General features: G+C 39.3%; 1 protein-coding gene across 1 annotated transcript in view; it reads left to right on the top strand.

Moving 5' to 3' along the window:
* CEP170B (centrosomal protein 170B) overlaps positions 1–19138 on the top strand; it is a 325448-nt gene that overhangs the window by 177129 nt on the left and 129181 nt on the right. Inside the window, exons 7-11 of the mRNA XM_053697256.1 lie at positions 6877–6990; positions 10855–11328; positions 13664–14454; positions 15046–15213; positions 15316–15457. Of these exons, the coding sequence (XP_053553231.1) occupies positions 6877–6990; positions 10855–11328; positions 13664–14454; positions 15046–15213; positions 15316–15457 (1689 nt within the window). The remainder of the gene's footprint in view (positions 1–6876; positions 6991–10854; positions 11329–13663; positions 14455–15045; positions 15214–15315; positions 15458–19138) is intronic.

The raw sequence follows: 19138 nt of genomic DNA, 5'->3' as shown, positions 1-19138 counted from the left end.
AGACACTGCGTCGCAATTTGCAGAACATGAGGACGGAGAGCTTCATTCTGCGGGTGACGGTTCTGATCCAAACAAACTGGATTCAGATATTTCAAATTTTAAATTTAAGCTGGAAAACCTCCGTGTATTACTAGGGGAGGTGTTAGCGGCTCTGAATGATTGTAACACAGTTGCAATACCAGAGAAAATGTGTAGGTTGGATAAATATTTTACCTAAGAGACTTACTGAAATTGTTACTAAGGAGTGGGATAGACCCGGTGTGCCGTTCTCACCCCCTCCGATATTTAGAAAGATGTTTCCAATAGACGCCACCACACGGGGCTTATGGCAAACGGTCCCTAAGGTGGAGGGAGCAGTTTCTACCTTAGCTAAGCGTACCACTATCCCGGTGGAGGATAGCTGTGCCTTTTCAGATCCAATGGATAAAAAGTTAGAGGGTTACCTTAAGAAAATGTTTGTTCAACAAGGTTTTATATTGCAACCTCTTGCATGCATTGCGCCTGTCACGGCTGCAGCAGCATTTTGGTTTGAGTTTCTGGAAGAGACACTTGAATCAGCTCCATTAGATGAGATTACACACAAGCTTAAAGCCCTTAAGTTAGCTAACTCATTTATTTCGGATGCCGTAGTACATTTAACTAAACTTACGGCTAAGAATTCCGGATTCGCCATTCAGGCGCGCAGACCACTGTGGCTAAAATCCTGGTCAGCTGACGTTACTTCTAAATCTAAATTGCTTAATATACCTTTCAAAGGGCAGACCTTATTCGGGCCCGGGTTGAAAGAAATTATCGCTGACATTACAGGAGGTAAAGGCCATGCCCTGCCTCAAGACAGAGCCAAACCTAAAGCTAGACAGTCTAATTTTCGTTCCTTTCGTAATTTCAAAGCAGAAGCAGCATCAACTTCCTCTGCACCAAAACAGGAAGGAGCTGTTGCTCGCTACAGACAAGGCTGGAGACCTAACCAGTCCTGGAACAAGGGCAAGCAGGCCAGGAAACCTGCTGCTGCCCCTAAGACAGCATGAATTGAGGGCCCCCGATCCGGGAACGGATCTAGTGGGGGGCAGACTTTCTCTCTTCGCCCAGGCTTGGGCAAGAGATGTCCAGGATCCCTGGGCGTTAGAGATCATATCTCAGGGGTACCTTCTGGACTTCAAATCCTCTCCCCCAAGAGGGAGATTTCATCTGTCAAGGTTGTCAACAAACCAAATAAAGAAAGAGGCGTTTCTACGCTGCGTACAAGATCTTTTATTAATGGGAGTGATCCATCCGGTTCCGCGGTCGGAACAAGGACAAGGGTTTTACTCAAATCTGTTTGTTGTTCCCAAAAAAGAGGGAACTTTCAGGCCAATCTTGGATTTAAAGATCCTAAACAAATTCCTAAGAGTTCCATCGTTCAAAATGGAAACTATTCGGACAATTTTACCCATGATCCAAAAGGGTCAGTACATGACCACAGTGGATTTAAAGGATGCTTACCTTCACATACCGATTCACAAAGATCATTACCGGTATCTAAGGTTTGCCTTTCTAGACAGGCATTACCAGTTTGTAGCTCTTCCATTCGGATTGGCTACGGCTCCAAGAATCTTCACAAAGGTTCTGGGTGCTCTTCTGGCGGTACTAAGACCGCGAGGAATTTCGGTAGCTCCGTACCTAGACGACATTCTGATACAAGCTTCAAGCTTTCAAACTGCCAAGTCTCATACAGAGTTAGTACTGGCATTTCTAAGGTCGCATGGATGGAAGGTGAACGAAAAGAAGAGTTCTCTCTTTCCACTCATAAGAGTTCCCTTCTTGGGGACTCTTATAGATTCTGTAGAAATGAAGATTTACCTGACAGAAGACAGGTTAACAAAGCTTCAAAATGCATGCCGTGTCCTTCATTCCATTCAACACCCGTCAGTAGCTCAATGCATGGAGGTGATCGGCTTAATGGTAGCGGCAATGGACATAGTACCCTTTGCACGCCTACATCTCAGACCGCTGAAATTGTGCATGCTAAGTCAGTGGAATGGGGATTACTCAGACTTGTCCCCTACTCTGAATCTGGATCAAGAGACCAGAAATTCTCTTCTATGGTGGCTTTCTCGGCCACATCTGTCCAGGGGGATGCCATTCAGCAGGCCGGACTGGACAATTGTAACAACAGACGCCAGCCTACTAGGTTGGGGCGCTGTCTGGAATTCTCTGAAGGCTCAGGGACAATGGAATCAGGAGGAGAGTCTCCTACCAATAAACATTCTGGAATTGAGAGCAGTTCTCAATGCCCTTCTGGCTTGGCCCCAGTTAACAACTCAGGGGTTCATCAGGTTTCAGTCGGACAACATCACAACTGTAGCTTACATCAACCATCAGGGAGGGACAAGAAGCTCCCTAGCAATTATGGAAGTATCAAAGATAATTCGCTGGGCAGAGTCTCACTCTTGCCACCTGTCAGCAATCCACATCCCGGGAGTGGAGAACTGGGAGGCGGATTTCTTAAGTCGTCAGACTTTTCATCCGGGGGAGTGGGAACTTCATCCGGAGGTCTTTGCCCAAATACTTCGACGTTGGGGCAAACCAGAGATAGATCTCATGGCGTCTCGACAGAACGCCAAGCTTCCTCGTTACGGGTCCAGATCCAGGGATCCGGGAGCGGTTCTGATAGATGCTTTGACAGCACCTTGGACCTTCGGGATGGCTTATGTGTTTCTACCCTTCCCGATGCTTCCTCGATTGATTGCCAGAATCAAACAGGAGAGAGCATCAGTGATTCTAATAGCGCCTGCATGGCCACGCAGGACTTGGTATGCAGATCTAGTGGACATGTCATCCTGTCCACCTTGGTCTCTACCTCTGAAACAGGACCTTCTGATCCAGGGTCCCTTCAAACATCAAAATCTAATTTCTCTGAAGCTGACTGCTTGGAAATTGAACGCTTGATTTTATCAAAACGTGGTTTTTCTGAGTCAGTTATTGATACCTTAATACAGGCCAGGAAGCCTGTTACCAGAAAGATTTACCATAAGATATGGCGCAAATACTTATATTGGTGCGAATCCAAGAGTTACTCATGGAGTAAGGTTAGGATTCCGAGGATATTGTCTTTTCTACAAGAAGGTTTAGAAAAGGGTTTATCCGCTAGTTCCTTAAAGGGACAGATTTCAGCTCTGTCCATTCTTTTACACAAACGTCTGTCAGAAGTTCCTTTTGTCAGGCTTTAGCTAGGATCAAGCCTGTGTTTAAAACTGTTGCTCCACCATGGAGTTTGAACTTAGTTCTTAATGTTTTACAGGGTGTTCCGTTTGAACCCCTTCATTCCATTGATATCAAGCTGTTATCTTGGAAAGTTCTGTTTTTAATGGCGATTTCCTCGGCTTGAAGAGTCTCTGAGTTATCTGCCTTACATTGTGATTCTCCTTATCTGATTTTTCATTCAGACAAGGTAGTTCTGCGTACTAAACCTGGGTTCCTACCTAAGGTGGTCACTAACAGGAATATCAATCAAGAGATTGTGGTTCCATCTTTGTGTCCTAATCCTTCTTCGAAGAAGGAACGTCTGCTACACAATCTAGATGTAGTCCGTGCCCTGAAATTTTATCTACAGGCAACTAAGGATTTTCGACAAACGTCTTCCCTGTTTGTCGTTTATTCTGGTCAGAGGAGAGGTCAAAAAGCTTCGGCTACCTCTCTCTCTTTTTGGCTTCGTAGCATAATACGGTTAGCCTATGAGACTGCTGGACAGCAGCCTCCTGAAAGAATTACAGCACATTCTACTAGAGCTGTGGCTTCCACTTGGGCCTTTAAGAATGAGGCTTCTGTTGAACAGATTTGCAAGGCTGCAACTTGGTCTTCTCTTCATACTTTTTCCAAATTTTACAAATTTGACACTTTTGCTTCTTCGGAGGCTGTTTTTGGGAGAAAGGTTCTTCAGGCAGTGGTTCCTTCCGTATAAAGAGCCTGCCTGTCCCTCCCGTCATCCGTGTACTTTAGCTTTGGTATTGGTATCCCAGAAGTAATGATGACCCGTGGACTGACCACACTTAACAGGAGAAAACAAAATTTATGCTTACCTGATAAATTCCTTTCTCCTGTAGTGTGGTCAGTCCACGGCCCGCCCTGTTTTTTATGGCAGGTAAAATTTTTTTTTTTTTTTAATTATACTCCAGTCACCACTACACCCTTTGGCTTCTCCTTTCTCGTTGGTCCTTGGTCGAATGACTGGAGGTGACTTAGAGGGGAGGAGCTATATAGCAGCTCTGCTGGGTGAATCCTCTTGCACTTCCTGTTGGGGAGGAGTTAATATCCCAGAAGTAATGATGACCCGTGGACTGACCACACTACAGGAGAAAGGAATTTATCAGGTAAGCATAAATTTTGTTATATATATACACACACCAGTAACAAGACACATACATATACACATACAAATACATACAGGCTCACACAGAAGACCCAACATAACAAGACGCACACACACACACATGCAGGACCCCAGCAACAAGACGCGTCTTCCATAATGAGATTTATATATATATATATATATATATATATATATATATATATATATATATATATATATATATATATATATATATATATATATATATATATATATATATATATATATATACATACATACATACATACATACATACATACATACATACATACATACATACACACACACACACACACACACACACACACACACACACACACACAGTACATATATATATATACTGTATATGGGTGGATGTATGTGTGTGTATGTATATATGTACTGTATATGGGTGTATGTGTATATATATATATATATATATATATATATATATATATATATGTATGTATACAGGGAGTGCAGAATTATTAGGCAAGTTGTATTTTTGAGGATTAATTTTATTATTGAACAACAACCATGTTCTCAATGAACCCAAAAAACTCATTAATATCAAAGCTGAATAGTTTTGGAAGTAGTTTTTAGTTTGTTATTAGTTATAGCTATTTTAGGGGGATATCTGTGTGTGCAGGTGACTATTACTGTGCATAATTATTAGGCAACTTAACAAAAAACAAATATATACCCATTTCAATTATTTATTTTTACCAGTGAAACCAATATAACATCTCAACATTCACAAATATACATTTCTGACATTCAAAAACAAATCAGTAACCAATATAGCCACCTTTCTTTGCAAGGACACTCAAAAGCCTGCCATCCATGGATTCTGTCAGTGTTTTGATCTGTTCACCATCAACATTGCGTGCAGCAGCAACCACAGCCTCCCAGACACTGTTCAGAGAGGTGTACTGTTTTCCCTCCTTGTAAATCTCACATTTGATGATGGACCACAGGTTCTCAATGGGGTTCAGATCAGGTGAACAAGGAGGCCATGTCATTAGATTTTCTTCTTTTATACCCTTTCTTGCCAGCCACGTGGAGTACTTGGACGCGTGTGATGGAGCATTGTCCTGCATGAAAATCATGTTTTTCTTGAAGGATGCAGACTTCTTCCTGTACCACTGCTTGAAGAAGGTGTCTTCCAGAAACTGGCAGTAGGACTGGGAGTTGAGCTTGACTCCACCCTCAACCCGAAAAGGCCCCACAAGCTCATCTTTGATGATACCAGTCCAAACCAGTACTCCACCTCCACCTTGCTGGCGTCTGAGTCGGACTGGAGCTCTCTGCCCTTTACCAATCTAGCCATGGGCCCATCCATCTGGCCCATCAAGACTCACTCTCATTTCATCAGTCCATAAAACCTTAGAAAAATCAGTCTTGAGATATTTCTTGGCCCAGTCTTGACGTTTCAGCTTGTGTGTCTTGTTCAGTGGTGGTCGTCTTTCAGCCTTTCTTACCTTGGCCATGTCTCTGAGTATTGCACACCTTGTGCTTTTGGGCACTCCAGTGATGTTGTAGCTCTGAAATATGGCCAAACTGGTGGCAAGTGGCATCTTGGCAGCTGCACGCTTGACTTTTCTCAGTTCATGGGCAGTTATTTTGCGCCTTGGTTTTTCCACACGCTTCTTGCGACCCTGTTGACTATTTTGAATGAAACGCTTGATTGTTCGATGATCACGCTTCAGAAGCTTTGCAATTTTAAGAGTGCTGCATCCCTCTGCAAGATATCTCACTATTTTTGACTTTTCTGAGCCTGTCAAGTCCTTCTTTTGACCCATTTTGCCAAAGGAAAGGAAGTTGCCTAATAATTATGCACACCTGATATAGGGTGTTGATGTCATTAGACCACACCCCTTCTCATTACAGAGATGCACATCACCTAATATGCTTAATTGGTAGTAGGCTTTCGAGCCTATACAGCTTGGAGTAAGACAACATGCATAAAGAGGATGATGTGGTCAAAATACTCATTTGCCTAATAATTCTGCATGTATGTGTATGTGTGTGTATATATATATATATATATTTGTACTGTATATGGGTGTATTTATGTGTGTATGTATGTGTATATGTATATATATATATGTACTGTATATGGATGTGTGTATGTGTGTATGTATGTGTGTGTATGTATATATATATGTACTGTATATGGATGTGTGTATGTATGTGTGTGTGTATGTGTATATATATATATATATATATATATATATATATATATGTGTGTATATATATATATATATATATATATATATATATGTGTGTGTGTATATATATATATATATATATATATATATATATATATATCTCATTATGGAAGACGCGTCTTGTTGCTGGGGTCCTGCATATGTATGTATATGTGTGTATGTATATATATATATATATATATATATAAAACAAATCTCATTATGGAAGACGTGTCTTGTTGCTGGGGTCCTGCATGCGTGTGTTGGGGGCCCTGTTTGATAACGTCTCTCTGCTTGCAGAGCCTTCAGTTTACCGCACCCCATTATATGGCCAGCCATCCTGGTGGGGTGAAGATGATGCCAATAACCAGCACGAGCTGCAGGACGGGAGGCGACCAGAGGAGCTGTACTCCGGTAATACCTGTTATGTTATTATTCGGGACACCTGCTCTTTATACGTGACGTGCAGCCCTCACAGGTTTTACCTACAAGTGTCAATCAGAACTGGCGTCACACGACCTGCCAATCATTGTGCCCTGCAATAATCTTTGTAACAATGTTAGAAATATAGTGCACAAGTCACACGCAGGCTTCAGAGCCTGCTCAGTGGGCAATCATAGAAAGGAAGTACATTACAACCAAGAGAAAAAGGGAAAATAGAAGTAAATTAAAAAGGGTTTTTTTTTCTTTTTATTATAAATTCTATAACTTATCAAGAGTTTCTTTTGACATAACTGTCTCTTCAAGATACCTCATGACAGTAAACTAAACAGATGTTACTGTATAAAAGCAAACCAGGAAAAATCTTTATTAATATCCAACTGAGTCCTGGACTACGGGTGGATCGACATTTTGCGCTTCTGCATACGCGTTCATTTTGCTAGAAGTAAATGTTTTGTGTGTGTCGGGTGTACGAGTTGAAAGTAAAAAGTTTGTGTGTGAGCGCAACCCCGCACAAAAAGACTTTACAAAGTCGCGATTGTCTTAAACGTATTCAACCATAGACTTCTATGAAGCACACAAACTGTGCTAACACCCATACTTATGCGCTAACCTGCATCGCAATAAGTCTCCTACTCTAATAACTCCTAAAACGCTACATAGCCCACTGCAAGACACCTGGCAACACTATTAACCCCTAAACTTCCACATAGCCCACTGCAAAAAACTCCACTCCATCGCAAACTACCCCAATACATCTATTAACCCCCTAATCCGCCACATACCTCCAACGCAAACTACCTCGCTACACTATTGACTGCCACATCCAACATTGCAAAGTACCTCCTAAAAAAAAAATACCATTACAAATAAAAACACCCCTTATAATTCCTAAACTAACACTTAAACCTACTCTAAAAATTGCCCTTACTAGGGCATTTGTTTGGCAGTGCCCTAGTTGAAGTGAATAGCTTTTTCCTAAAACCAAAGTACCCCCCCCAATAAAAAAACTCTAACTTTTAAAAAAACCTACACTCAAAATTGCCCTGATAAAGACATTTAACAGGGCATTGCCCTAAACTGGATATAGCTCTTTTGTGAATTAAAAATATATATTCTTATAAAAAACAAACAAACATAAAACCCTATCCTAAGAAAGTTGGTATAATTAGAGAATTTTGAATGAAGAATAAGAATTATTTAAACCTGTGTTCTTTTTTCAGGATGAATCTGTTGTTTTGTGGCTTTTTTTTTTTTGTCTCTCCTTGAGACACCAACAACAAAAAAATTCCAGTTATCAGCCACAGAAAAGTGGTGACAATTTCCTAAAATAACTCCCCCGTAAACGAAAGATTAGATTAGTATATTTTTTAGATTTCCCATCATGAGTATTTTCCTTGAGTGAGTGAGGTTTCTCTATTAATGTGATTTTACATTGAGAATAACCAGTGTAAGGAGCATTTTGCACAAGTGATTTACAGTCAGGATGTACTAGAGGGTATACGTGTGTATGTAATAGACCGATATATCGGAGCAGCCGATATTTGGAATTTCTGAATTATTATTATTATTGGTTATTTGTAGAGCGCCAACAGATTCCGCAGCGGTATAAACAAAGGCATAGTACAACAAAACATTTATAGGGATCAAACGGGTAGAGGGCCCTGCCAAGATTCGCACTGTTGTAGTCGGCTCTTAAGAAGGTGATCTACAAGCAGCTGGACTCTTAGGCTTACATGCTAAGGGGGTTCAGGGGATAGCAATAGAGGAGAGGAACTGGTATAAAGAAAGGTTAGTGTAGGTTGTATGAATCCCTGAACAGTAGAGTCTTTAGGGAGCGCTTGAAGCTTTCAAAATTAGGGGAAAGTCTTGGGGAGCGAGGCAGAGAGTTCCACAAGATGGGAGCCAGTCTGGAGAAGTCCTGTAAACGGGAGTGTGAGGAGGTAACGAGAGGAGGAGAGTAGGAGATCATGAGCAGAGAGAAGGGGACAGGAGGGAGAGTATCTGGAGACAAGGTCTGAGATATAGGAGGGTGCAGTGCAAATGAGGGCTTTGTATGTCAGAGGGAGAATTTTGTGTTTGATCCTAGAGGCAAGAGGAAGCCAGTGAAGGGATTGGCAGAGAGGTGCAGCAGATGAAGAGTGACGTGTAAGGAAGATGAGCCTGGCAGAGGCATTCATTATGGATTGTAAAGGAGCTAGGTGGCAGCTGGGGAGACCAGAGAGGACAGAGTTGCAGTAATCAAGGCGGGAAAGGATGAGAGAGTGGATTAAAATCTTAGTTGTGTCTTGTGTAAGGAAATGTCTAATTTTAGAGATGTTTTTAAGATGGAAGCGGCAGGCTTTAGCCAAGGACTGAATGTGAGGAGTGAAAAAAAGATCTGAGTCAAATGTGACCCCAAGACATCGGGCATGCGTAGTAGGTGTAATGATGGAGTTCTCGACAGTTATAGAGAGATTGGGGGTGGAGATTTTATAGTCCAAACCCAGGTGTTCCTGGGAGCTCAGTTACCAACTACCATACCCCTAATGGCAGGCCTGTAGATGGACTTGCATATACAAACATATATGATTTTTTAAATGGAAAATGTGATCTTTAAGTGGCACTTAAAGCTACATAGTTTCCTTGAAGTACACAGAGCTAAATTACTTTTGATTTGCTCATAGGAGTCAGAAATACATAAAATCAATCTGCTTGCTAATTGCTGTCACAAATAGAACATTATTTGTTGCATTCTGATCAGTTTTACACATTTTCAAAACATTTTAATTAAAGCTGCTATAGTTGATGATTTTTTAATTTAAATATTTTATTTTCTCCTTTCATGGCCATAGAAAAAAAAACATAAAACAATGATAGTTCAGGCACATCAATTAAATGTCCACAACAAACCTTGAGTAGAAAGCTATGCAGTATAGGAGATTCATATCAATATTCTCTAGCAATGGGTAACAATGCTCTGACTATTAGGTGGCGCTGTTACACATGTATAAAACTGCTCATAGTCCACACCTCAGTACCAGGGAAGGTATTTGTAATTGAGTAAATATATGATCATATTAAAAAAATGAAAGCAAATAAATAAATATAGCACTGATATTCCAGCATGTTCTTTCTTTCCCTGTCAAATGGCAGTATATATATATTTAACTTTAATTTTAACCCTTATCTGTAAAGTGTACCAAGAGAGCTTGTTTTTAGTTAAGTGGCAGCAATATATAAAAAAAAACAGAAGCCGTTTAACAGGTAAACATGCTGAAATGTTATGCTTTCTGCACTGTTTTTCTACTTAACTTGGAGTATTAAAGAAATCGTGTAGTGTCTAGCTTTGCAGTAGTGACTTACATTTAATTTTATATCAATGTGCAATTTAAAAGGTATTTATGCCATTTTTCTATGTTTTGGGAAGCCATTTAATAAGTTAATTTTCAAGCACTTTATTTTTCCCAGTTGTTTACTTTTAATGTTTAAATTTTTAATAAGCATTTTCAGTTTATACCAGATTTGTGTTGAAATTGTGTTGATTTTTCAAAACTTTAAATGTACAGAATATCGGCCTGAAAGGCAGCCAATAATAGATATCAACTCTGAAAAAACGATATTGGTCTATCCCTAGTATCTATCATACAGAGACTGGAACACATCAGACCATTGTAAACAAATACTTTCTTTGTATGGATTTTTAAAGTTGACTAATAAATGACCTTGGTTTGTAGTGGTTCCTGGGTGTCTTGTGCTGGAATATCTCTAACCTGTGGTGCTGGTGGCTCTTGTGCCCTCTGTAAGAAACCTGCTCTTCTGTGCTAGAAAATGTAAAATATTTCTCTTGTGTTGTAGAGAGGTGTAAGGAGACCCCACATCCTGATGAGGAAATAAACTGCAGCATTGGCTACAGAGACCCCCAGGACCAGTCTGTCTACTCCTTCAGAAGGGAGCCCAGCTACTTTGAAATTCCAACAAAAGACTTTCAGCAGCCGGCAAAGACGCCTGAGACCCAAGTCCATGAAATCCCAACCAAAGACACCGATACTACCACCGTGCCCGTGGTGCAGAGTCATGCGTCGTTTACCATTGAGTTTGATGACTGTCAACCTGGGAAAATAAAAATTAAGGATCATGTTACTAAGTTTTCAATGAGACAGAGGAGGGCTGTGGGGAAGGAATCTGGTCCATCAGAGATGGTGTCAGCTGAGAGCAAAGTAGCTGATTGGCTAGTGCAGAATGAACCCATATTAATGAGGAGGCCGTCTCCTGGGGACGACGTCTACAGCACAAAGAGTGATCTGCCTATCCACAACAAGACTCTAAAAGGTAGGTCCTAAAATGCACATCTAGCGTGTTGTGTAGCAGTTGTGCCATTTACATTTTGTCTGTCCCTTGTGACTCTGTCTATCCATCTTTGTGTTTTTTGTCTGTCTGTCTTATCTGTCTGTCTTGTCTGTCTGTCCTGTCAGTCCGTCTCTCTCTGTCCGTCTGTCTTTGGCAGTCTATCTCTCTGTCCATTTGTCTAACCTATCTACCTCTTTTTTGTATCTGATCTGTATTTTTTCATTTTCACCCTATTTGACTGTGACATTTCTGTTTGTCACAACATCTTGGTTTACAGTTGCTGCTATAGTATTTCATATACACATAATTAACCCTTTAAGTGCTGAATCATTTCAAACCCCTGTGCTAGAGCTGACAAGGGTATGAGACCCCACATTGTAAAGAGGAGGCTCCCAGCTTGCTAAACTGGGGTTGGATATCCCCTCCTCATACACCTGGTTTCTAGGGATTACCTGTTTTATTAGTGGCGTAGGTAATAACGGTGGTAAAAATAGTTGGTCAGGAAGGACTTGTAGGATCTAATATGTTCACACTTTACATAAGTGTGTGATTATTCTAGAACACACGTTTAGAATCTTGTTACAACAGCTTGCAATCTAATAAAGCTGAGAGAATGAAGTCAGATCACGGGCTAGAAGCTCAGGGATGCAATACAGACAGCGTTAAGTTAGAGGGGAAGTAGCATGAATATTTGCGGGATTTGTTCAGGAAATTTTTGAGCAACCACATGATTTCATAAATATAAAACATGTGGCTGCTCAAAATGACTTAACCCCTTGGTTTCTCATAATATTCAGAGCAATCAAGAATCAAAATCTCTGTTAGAAACCAAACCCTCAGCTGTGATTTGACTTCCTGATTGTCTAAAACACCCCCACAGCAATAGTCTAATGGTTGTAACTGTTGCTTTCCCAGTATAATTCTAGTTAACCTATGGATTAAATCCACCCTTGCTCTGATAATTCTGATCCCCTTGGTGCGCAGAACACATCATGTGGCCATTAGTGCAGCACTCTGCAGGTAGAGGGAGGGGGGGGGACAGGGTAATGAGCCTGTCTAGAATGCACACTACACAGTGATTGTCAGTCACACACCCCTCTTCTTCAAGGGAGCAGGGTCAGGTTTGTTTTCAAGGTGCCCTGATTTATACATTTATAGGAGTGTGAGAGTTGGGGGTTGATGAGACAAGTTGAGCGGGGGCAAAATGCATTATGAGGGAGGGGCAAAATGTTTAGTAGTTTCTGAGATGTGTAGAGAATGAGTTAGAGGGGAGGGTTAGACTTGTGACCTTGCTCCTGGACGTTAATAAAAAAAAACTAGTCAATGAACTTAATGTCACTTCTGTCCCTAAATTTCTAGTGCAAACATGAGTATTGATTAGTGATCCATAGATTGTGATGATGGATTCCTTTCCTCACCCTGAACGCAAGTCCCATCAGTGTAGTTGTGGCATAAAGGAGCTAATTAGTTGTTGCTCTCGGTATAAAAACAATACTTTTTATTGAGATTTTTATGTACCAAACATGGCACAGCATCTAAGCCAGCGTTAGTTAGGGGTGCAAAACGCGTCAGACTAATGCTGAATAAGACATTGTGCTATGTTTTGTGCATATTGTCAGCTGTCTGTCACACTTTAACCTCCAGCAGTGAGAGAAGTTGCATATGACAAACCTTCTCAGTAACCATAAACATTATAGGTGTATGACGTAGTATTGTAATGTGCATGAGAGTGACCTTTTCTCCGTAGTATCTCAGCATTATGAGAATACGATTCGCGTGTTTTAGCTTTCCAGGGCTGCAGATTAGCAGTGTAAGGTGCGTAGTATATAAAAAAAAGCAAGGTATGATTTGTGTGAGTTTCTCACAGAAAAAAGTACAGGAATTAATATGTAAAAGATAAAAATTGTTTTCTGACGGGTGTGATAAAGTTCTGCAGTTAATGGTTAAAGCCAACTGAAGTCTCTACAGTACTATTCAGCAATCTGGGTCACCGGTCATTGTCCTGGCACAGCCAGCTCAGCCTTTCATCCCTCTGAGTGCCATTAATTTGTGTACAAACTGCTGCTCTCTATCAGCTGATGAAGCAAGGTCTGTACGCTAAACACAGAAAGATCCCTTAAAGCGAGACGTGCTTTATAGATACTATAATAGATATTCTATGCCTGTACTATTCTGTATCCTCACCTAAAGACTGAACCTTGAGCTCATATTATTAGCACACACAACCACGTGAATATTGTTTAGCCACAATCTGAGGGTTAAGTAAGAGCAAACTGAATAAATCTTGTTGCTTTTTCTTCTGTTACACACATTTTAGGTAACCGTCATGAAGATGGAACACAGAGTGACTCTGAAGATCCCCTTGTGCCAAACCAAACCAGTGAGCCAGGATCGCCCGAACACGCAAAGCTTCAACGCCAAATAAAGAGGGAGCCAGAGGAATTGCTGCAAAGCCAACAGGCATTTGTCATTGAGTTTTTTGATGAGGATGCTCCGCGCAAGAAGAGGTCACAATCCTTTACACACAGTGCCAACTCTTCTCAGAATGACACTGACCCTGCACTCAAGGCAAAAGTTGACAAACGCAAAGGACCTTTGCCTGCAGAGAAAGTGGCTACTAATGGGACACCATCTGCTGCGCCAGTAAGCAAGTCTGTGACCAACGCTTCATTTCCACAAAGATCTAACTCATTTAGGAGAGAAAAGACTGATGACCGAATAAACACTTGCACCTCTTCAACACCAAGACCTCCTGTAAGAAATTACGGAAGCGTTGGGAAAAAATCCAAACTGGCTCAAGAGTTTGCAGCAGAATATGCTCGAGAACAAGCTGAGGTTATTAAACTTGCAGCTGAGAAACCAACAACACTGAAGCTTCCGGCAGCATTAGTTATGCAGCCAACAAACATGCAAATAACTGCCAACTCTGCCCCACCCCTGCTACCTGCGCCACCTGCGCCACCTGTGCCAGCTGTACCTCCAGACGTCAGACCAGTGAGGCCTAAGCGGAATGAAGAGGAGGACAGCTTGAGTGATGCAGGGACGTACACGATTGAGACAGAGACACAGGATAAAGAGGTTGAGGAAGCCAGGAAGATGATAGATCAGGTAATATATTTACCGTGGACTTTTCAGTAATTGTCTGAACAATGTCTATACATAGGCAACAGGGCTCTGGGTTTTCTAGAAATGCAGCTGCAGACCTGTGATTTGGAAATATTGATACGACCTGTACTTGTTACTGGCACAAAATGTCTCTTCTGCTCATGCTCAGTTGAGATTTTATGAAATCACAATTTCCTGGTTCATTAAACCAAATATTTATTAATATAACCTGTCTAAATTAATTGTTTTAATTCCGGAGCGTTTCCTGCTAACAGTGAATGGCACAGTGAGGAGCATTACTGTGATACAGCGCTTTTCTTTTTAATGAACAATACATTTTAATATATACAAATACTGCAGTAAGTTAAACCTTCTTAAAACATTATGCTTTGGCCAAGAACTTACAATTTTATTAATAACTATGTTCTTAAGATTTAGTTTTGTAAAACTTACTAGTAGCTTAACTCATTGAATTTCAAGAAGAGCTGTGAAGTGTACTGCAGCCGTCTTTATCAGCCAAGGGTTAATATATGACTTGATTAAAAGACCATCTAAATGTAATAATCCCATGCTAAATGCTCTTATTACATGTAGGTATTTGGGGTATTTGAACCAGAGGAGTATTCCAGAATTTCTTCAGCAATTTACCGGCCGGTCATTAAATTGGAAAACGAATTTGCTAAAACCGATCAGAGCACAACTCCAGCAAGTGTAACCCCACTGCCGACACAAAAAAGTAGTGACCCTCAGACGGAATCGCAGGTACAAATAATATCTTCTTTGGTTAGTTAGTGTTGTTTTTTTATTTGTTATGAATTTTTCTGTAAAATATGAATTTGTTTTTAAATTATGTAAAACTTACAGGCAACAAAAACATCCGGATCCAACTCCAAGGGAGGTCAGAAATGGGTATCTCGCTGGGCAAGTCTCGCTGATAGTTATCCTGATGCTTCACCAACCACGTCTCCTATGGACTGTCCGAAGCAGGGATTATCTGGTGATGATGGTAAAGCCATTTTCTATATATAGTGTTAAATAAATGCAATTGCTGGCTAAGAATGCGGAGTATGGTTAGATATTGGGAAAAGACTTCTTAAAGTGAAGGTAAAGTTACCTGTTTGACAATATTGAATTCAATTCTCTGTCCCAAATGAATATGACTTTCATTCATCATCTTGTATAAAACCATCGTTAACTGTACTTATCACCCTAATAAATCTATCTTTCTAGCTAATCAAATTCAACCCATTTTTTATAAATCACGTTCTCCTTAGATCACGTGCTCCTTACATCCAATTGAATTTCTGGCCGTTAGGCGGCCGTCGATCTACGTCACTCACATCCCTTTTAAAGTGCGCATGCGCTAATCTCTCTTCTTCATATTGTACTCAAGGCGCGTTCCCGTTTTTTGCGCATGCGTAATAGATTTAAGTAGGAATAGCCACATATTTATACCACTGTTTGTTTGCTACGGACGTCTCAGAAACAGAAGACCATTGCTAATGATTGCTGTACTTCGGATAAATACGATACTTCTATACACACTTAGTTAACTATAGCTTTGCATGCTCAGTATCGGTAGAAACCGGCGATTCGCGCATGCGCAATAGTTATGATTACCGTGCTTGCGCTTTGGAGATGCGTATAGAGCGGGTGAGACCGCTCTATACGTCACAGCATAGAAAGTGCGGAAGTAGAGGTGGGGAGGAGTTTTCGTGTAAACGGTAGGCAGATATTTATTTATAAAAAATAGTAAAATTGATCAAAAATATTAAAATAAACTTAGCGAACAGCTTATTCTTTTAATAATATATGAATTTATGCCTTCAATTCAAGAAAACTTTACCTTCACTTTATCATCACTTCTTTACTAACTCAAAAAACTTTGTTTAACTTTCTGAGAGTCCACGATCCATTATTCCTGGGATTTGCTCTTCCTTACCACTAGGAGGAGGCAAAGAATCCCAAACCCCTAGAGCTCTATAAAACCCCTCCTTCCTCGCACATTCCTCAGTCTTTACTTTGCCTCCACAGGAGGTTGTTGTAGAATAAAGATACAAGAAAAAAAGAAGGCACCCTTATAATATTCTGATATTCAGAATGCCCTCTTAAGTGATTCCCAAAATTCAAATGCACTTATCACAACGTGCATATCAAGCAGTCTGGGTGATTCTAGCTCAGCCCCGGTCTCTAGTGATGAGGAACCTTATGGCCAATGCCACAAGACCATATTGTGTCCCACAGTGATATATTGTAGCGTATATTACACTACATTATATTCATAATTTAAAAACCTTCCAAGTCACTTGGGGGTTAATTATTAAAAATGTAAAAGAATGAAGATTATGTGCATGTGATTTATCAGTTAGAGGGTTTCTCAGTCTATATTGAGGCCCGGTCACCCCCTCCCCAGATTACAGTGCTTGTCAGAGGATGTATATGGAGTATGGCTTGTTACTCCTTTTTCACCTCAAGGGACATCTGTATGTGTGTATGTATATATATATATATATATATATATATATATATATATATATATATATATATATATATATATATATATATAGGTGTGTATGTGTGTGTATATATATATATAGGTGTGTGTGTGTGTGTATATATATATATATATATATATACGTGTGTGTGTGTGTGTATATATATATATATATATATATATATATATATATATATATATAGGTGTGTGTGTGTGTGTATATATATATATATATATATATATATATATATATATATATATATATATATATATATATATATATATATATATAGGTGTGTGTGTGTGTGTGTGTGTATATAGGTGTGTGTGTATGTGTGTGTGTATATATTTATATATATATATATATATATATATATATATATATATAGGTGTGTGTGTGTGTGTGTATATATATATATATATATATATATATATATATATATATATATATATATATATATATATATATATATATATAGGTGTGTGTGTGTATATATAAAAATAAATATATATATATATATTCATATATATAAAATTTACTTCTGTTATCAAATTTTCTTTGTTAGTTTTATAATAATGTTATACATAAGCAAGAGCACAAGATGACAGCAGTTTTATAATAATGTTATACATTAGCAGGGGCACTAGATGGCAGCAGTTTTATAATCATGTTATACATTAGCAGGAGCACTAGATGGCAGCAGTTTTATAATAATGTTATACATTAGTAAGAGCACTAGATGGCAGCAGTTTTATAATAATGTTATACATTAGTAAGAGCACTAGATGGCAGCAGTTATATAACAATGTTATACATAAGCAAGAGCACTAGATGGCAGCAGTTTTATAACAATGTTATACATTAGCAAGAGCACTAGATGGCAGCAGTTTTGTAACAATGTTATACATTAGCAAGAGCACTAGATGGCAGCAGTTTTATAATAATGTTATACATTAGTAAGAGCACTAGATGGCAGCAGTTTTATAACAATGTTATACATAAGCAAGAGCACTACATGGCAGCAGTTTTATAACAATGTTATACATTGGCAAGAGCATTAGATGGCAGCAGTTTTATAACAATGTTATACATAAGCAAGAGCACTAGATGGCGGCAGTTTTATAACAATGTCATACATTAGCAAGAGCACTAGATTGCAGCAGTTTTATAACAATGTTATACATTAGCAAGAGCACTAGATTGCAGCAGTTTTATAACAAGGTTATACATTAGCAAGAGCACTAGATGGCAGCAGTTTTATAATCATGTTCTACATTAGCAGGAGCACTAGATGGCAGCAGTTTTATAATCATGTTATACATTAGCAGGAGCACTAGATGGCAGCAGTTTTATAATAATGTTATACATTAGCAAGAGCACTAGATGGCAGCAGGTTTTATAATCATGTTATACATAAGCAGGAGCACTAGATGGCAGCAGTTTTATAATAATGTTATACATTAGCAAGAGCACTAGATGGCAGCAGGTTTTATAATCATGTTATACATAAGCAAGAGTACTAGATGGCAGCAGGTTTTATAATCATGTTATACATAAGCAAGAGTACTAGATGGCAGCAGTTTTATAATCATGTTATACATAAGCAAGAGCACTAGATGGCAGCAGTTTTATAATCATGTTTTACATAAGCAAGAGCACTAGATGGCAGCAGTTTTATAATCATGTTATACATTAGCAGGAGCACTAGATGGCAGCAGTTTTATAATCATGTTATACATAAGCAAGAGCACTAGATGGCAGCAGTTTTTTTAATCATGTTATACATAAGCAAGAGCACTAGATGGCAGCATTTTTTTTAATTTTTTTTTATTTATTCATTTTTATTATCATTATTTAGCAGCATGGTACAAAAGGATGTCATTGTTGATACAAAAGTTTAAACAGAAACAAAAGAGGGAGAAACCATCAGTCTCCAAAAGAAAGGAGAACAAACTCCCATATAGTAAAATGAAATAGTAGAGCTAGACTGTCCATGATAAGTCCATTTGAAAACAGTAGCCCCACTCCATATAAATGCATGGTGATTGACAATGACACCAATGTACAAAACATAACTCAAACAACAACAAAACTATGCCGAAATTTCTTAATTTAAGATCACTTTGTATATATTCTACACATCTAGTGGTATCTCTCAACTTTGTATTTAACTATCAACCTTTGAGAGAAGT

The sequence above is a fragment of the Bombina bombina genome, chromosome 1, assembly GCF_027579735.1.
Source record: "Bombina bombina isolate aBomBom1 chromosome 1, aBomBom1.pri, whole genome shotgun sequence".
NCBI lineage: Eukaryota > Metazoa > Chordata > Amphibia > Anura > Bombinatoridae > Bombina > Bombina bombina.
This window is presented reverse-complemented; position numbering and strand designations above follow the sequence as displayed.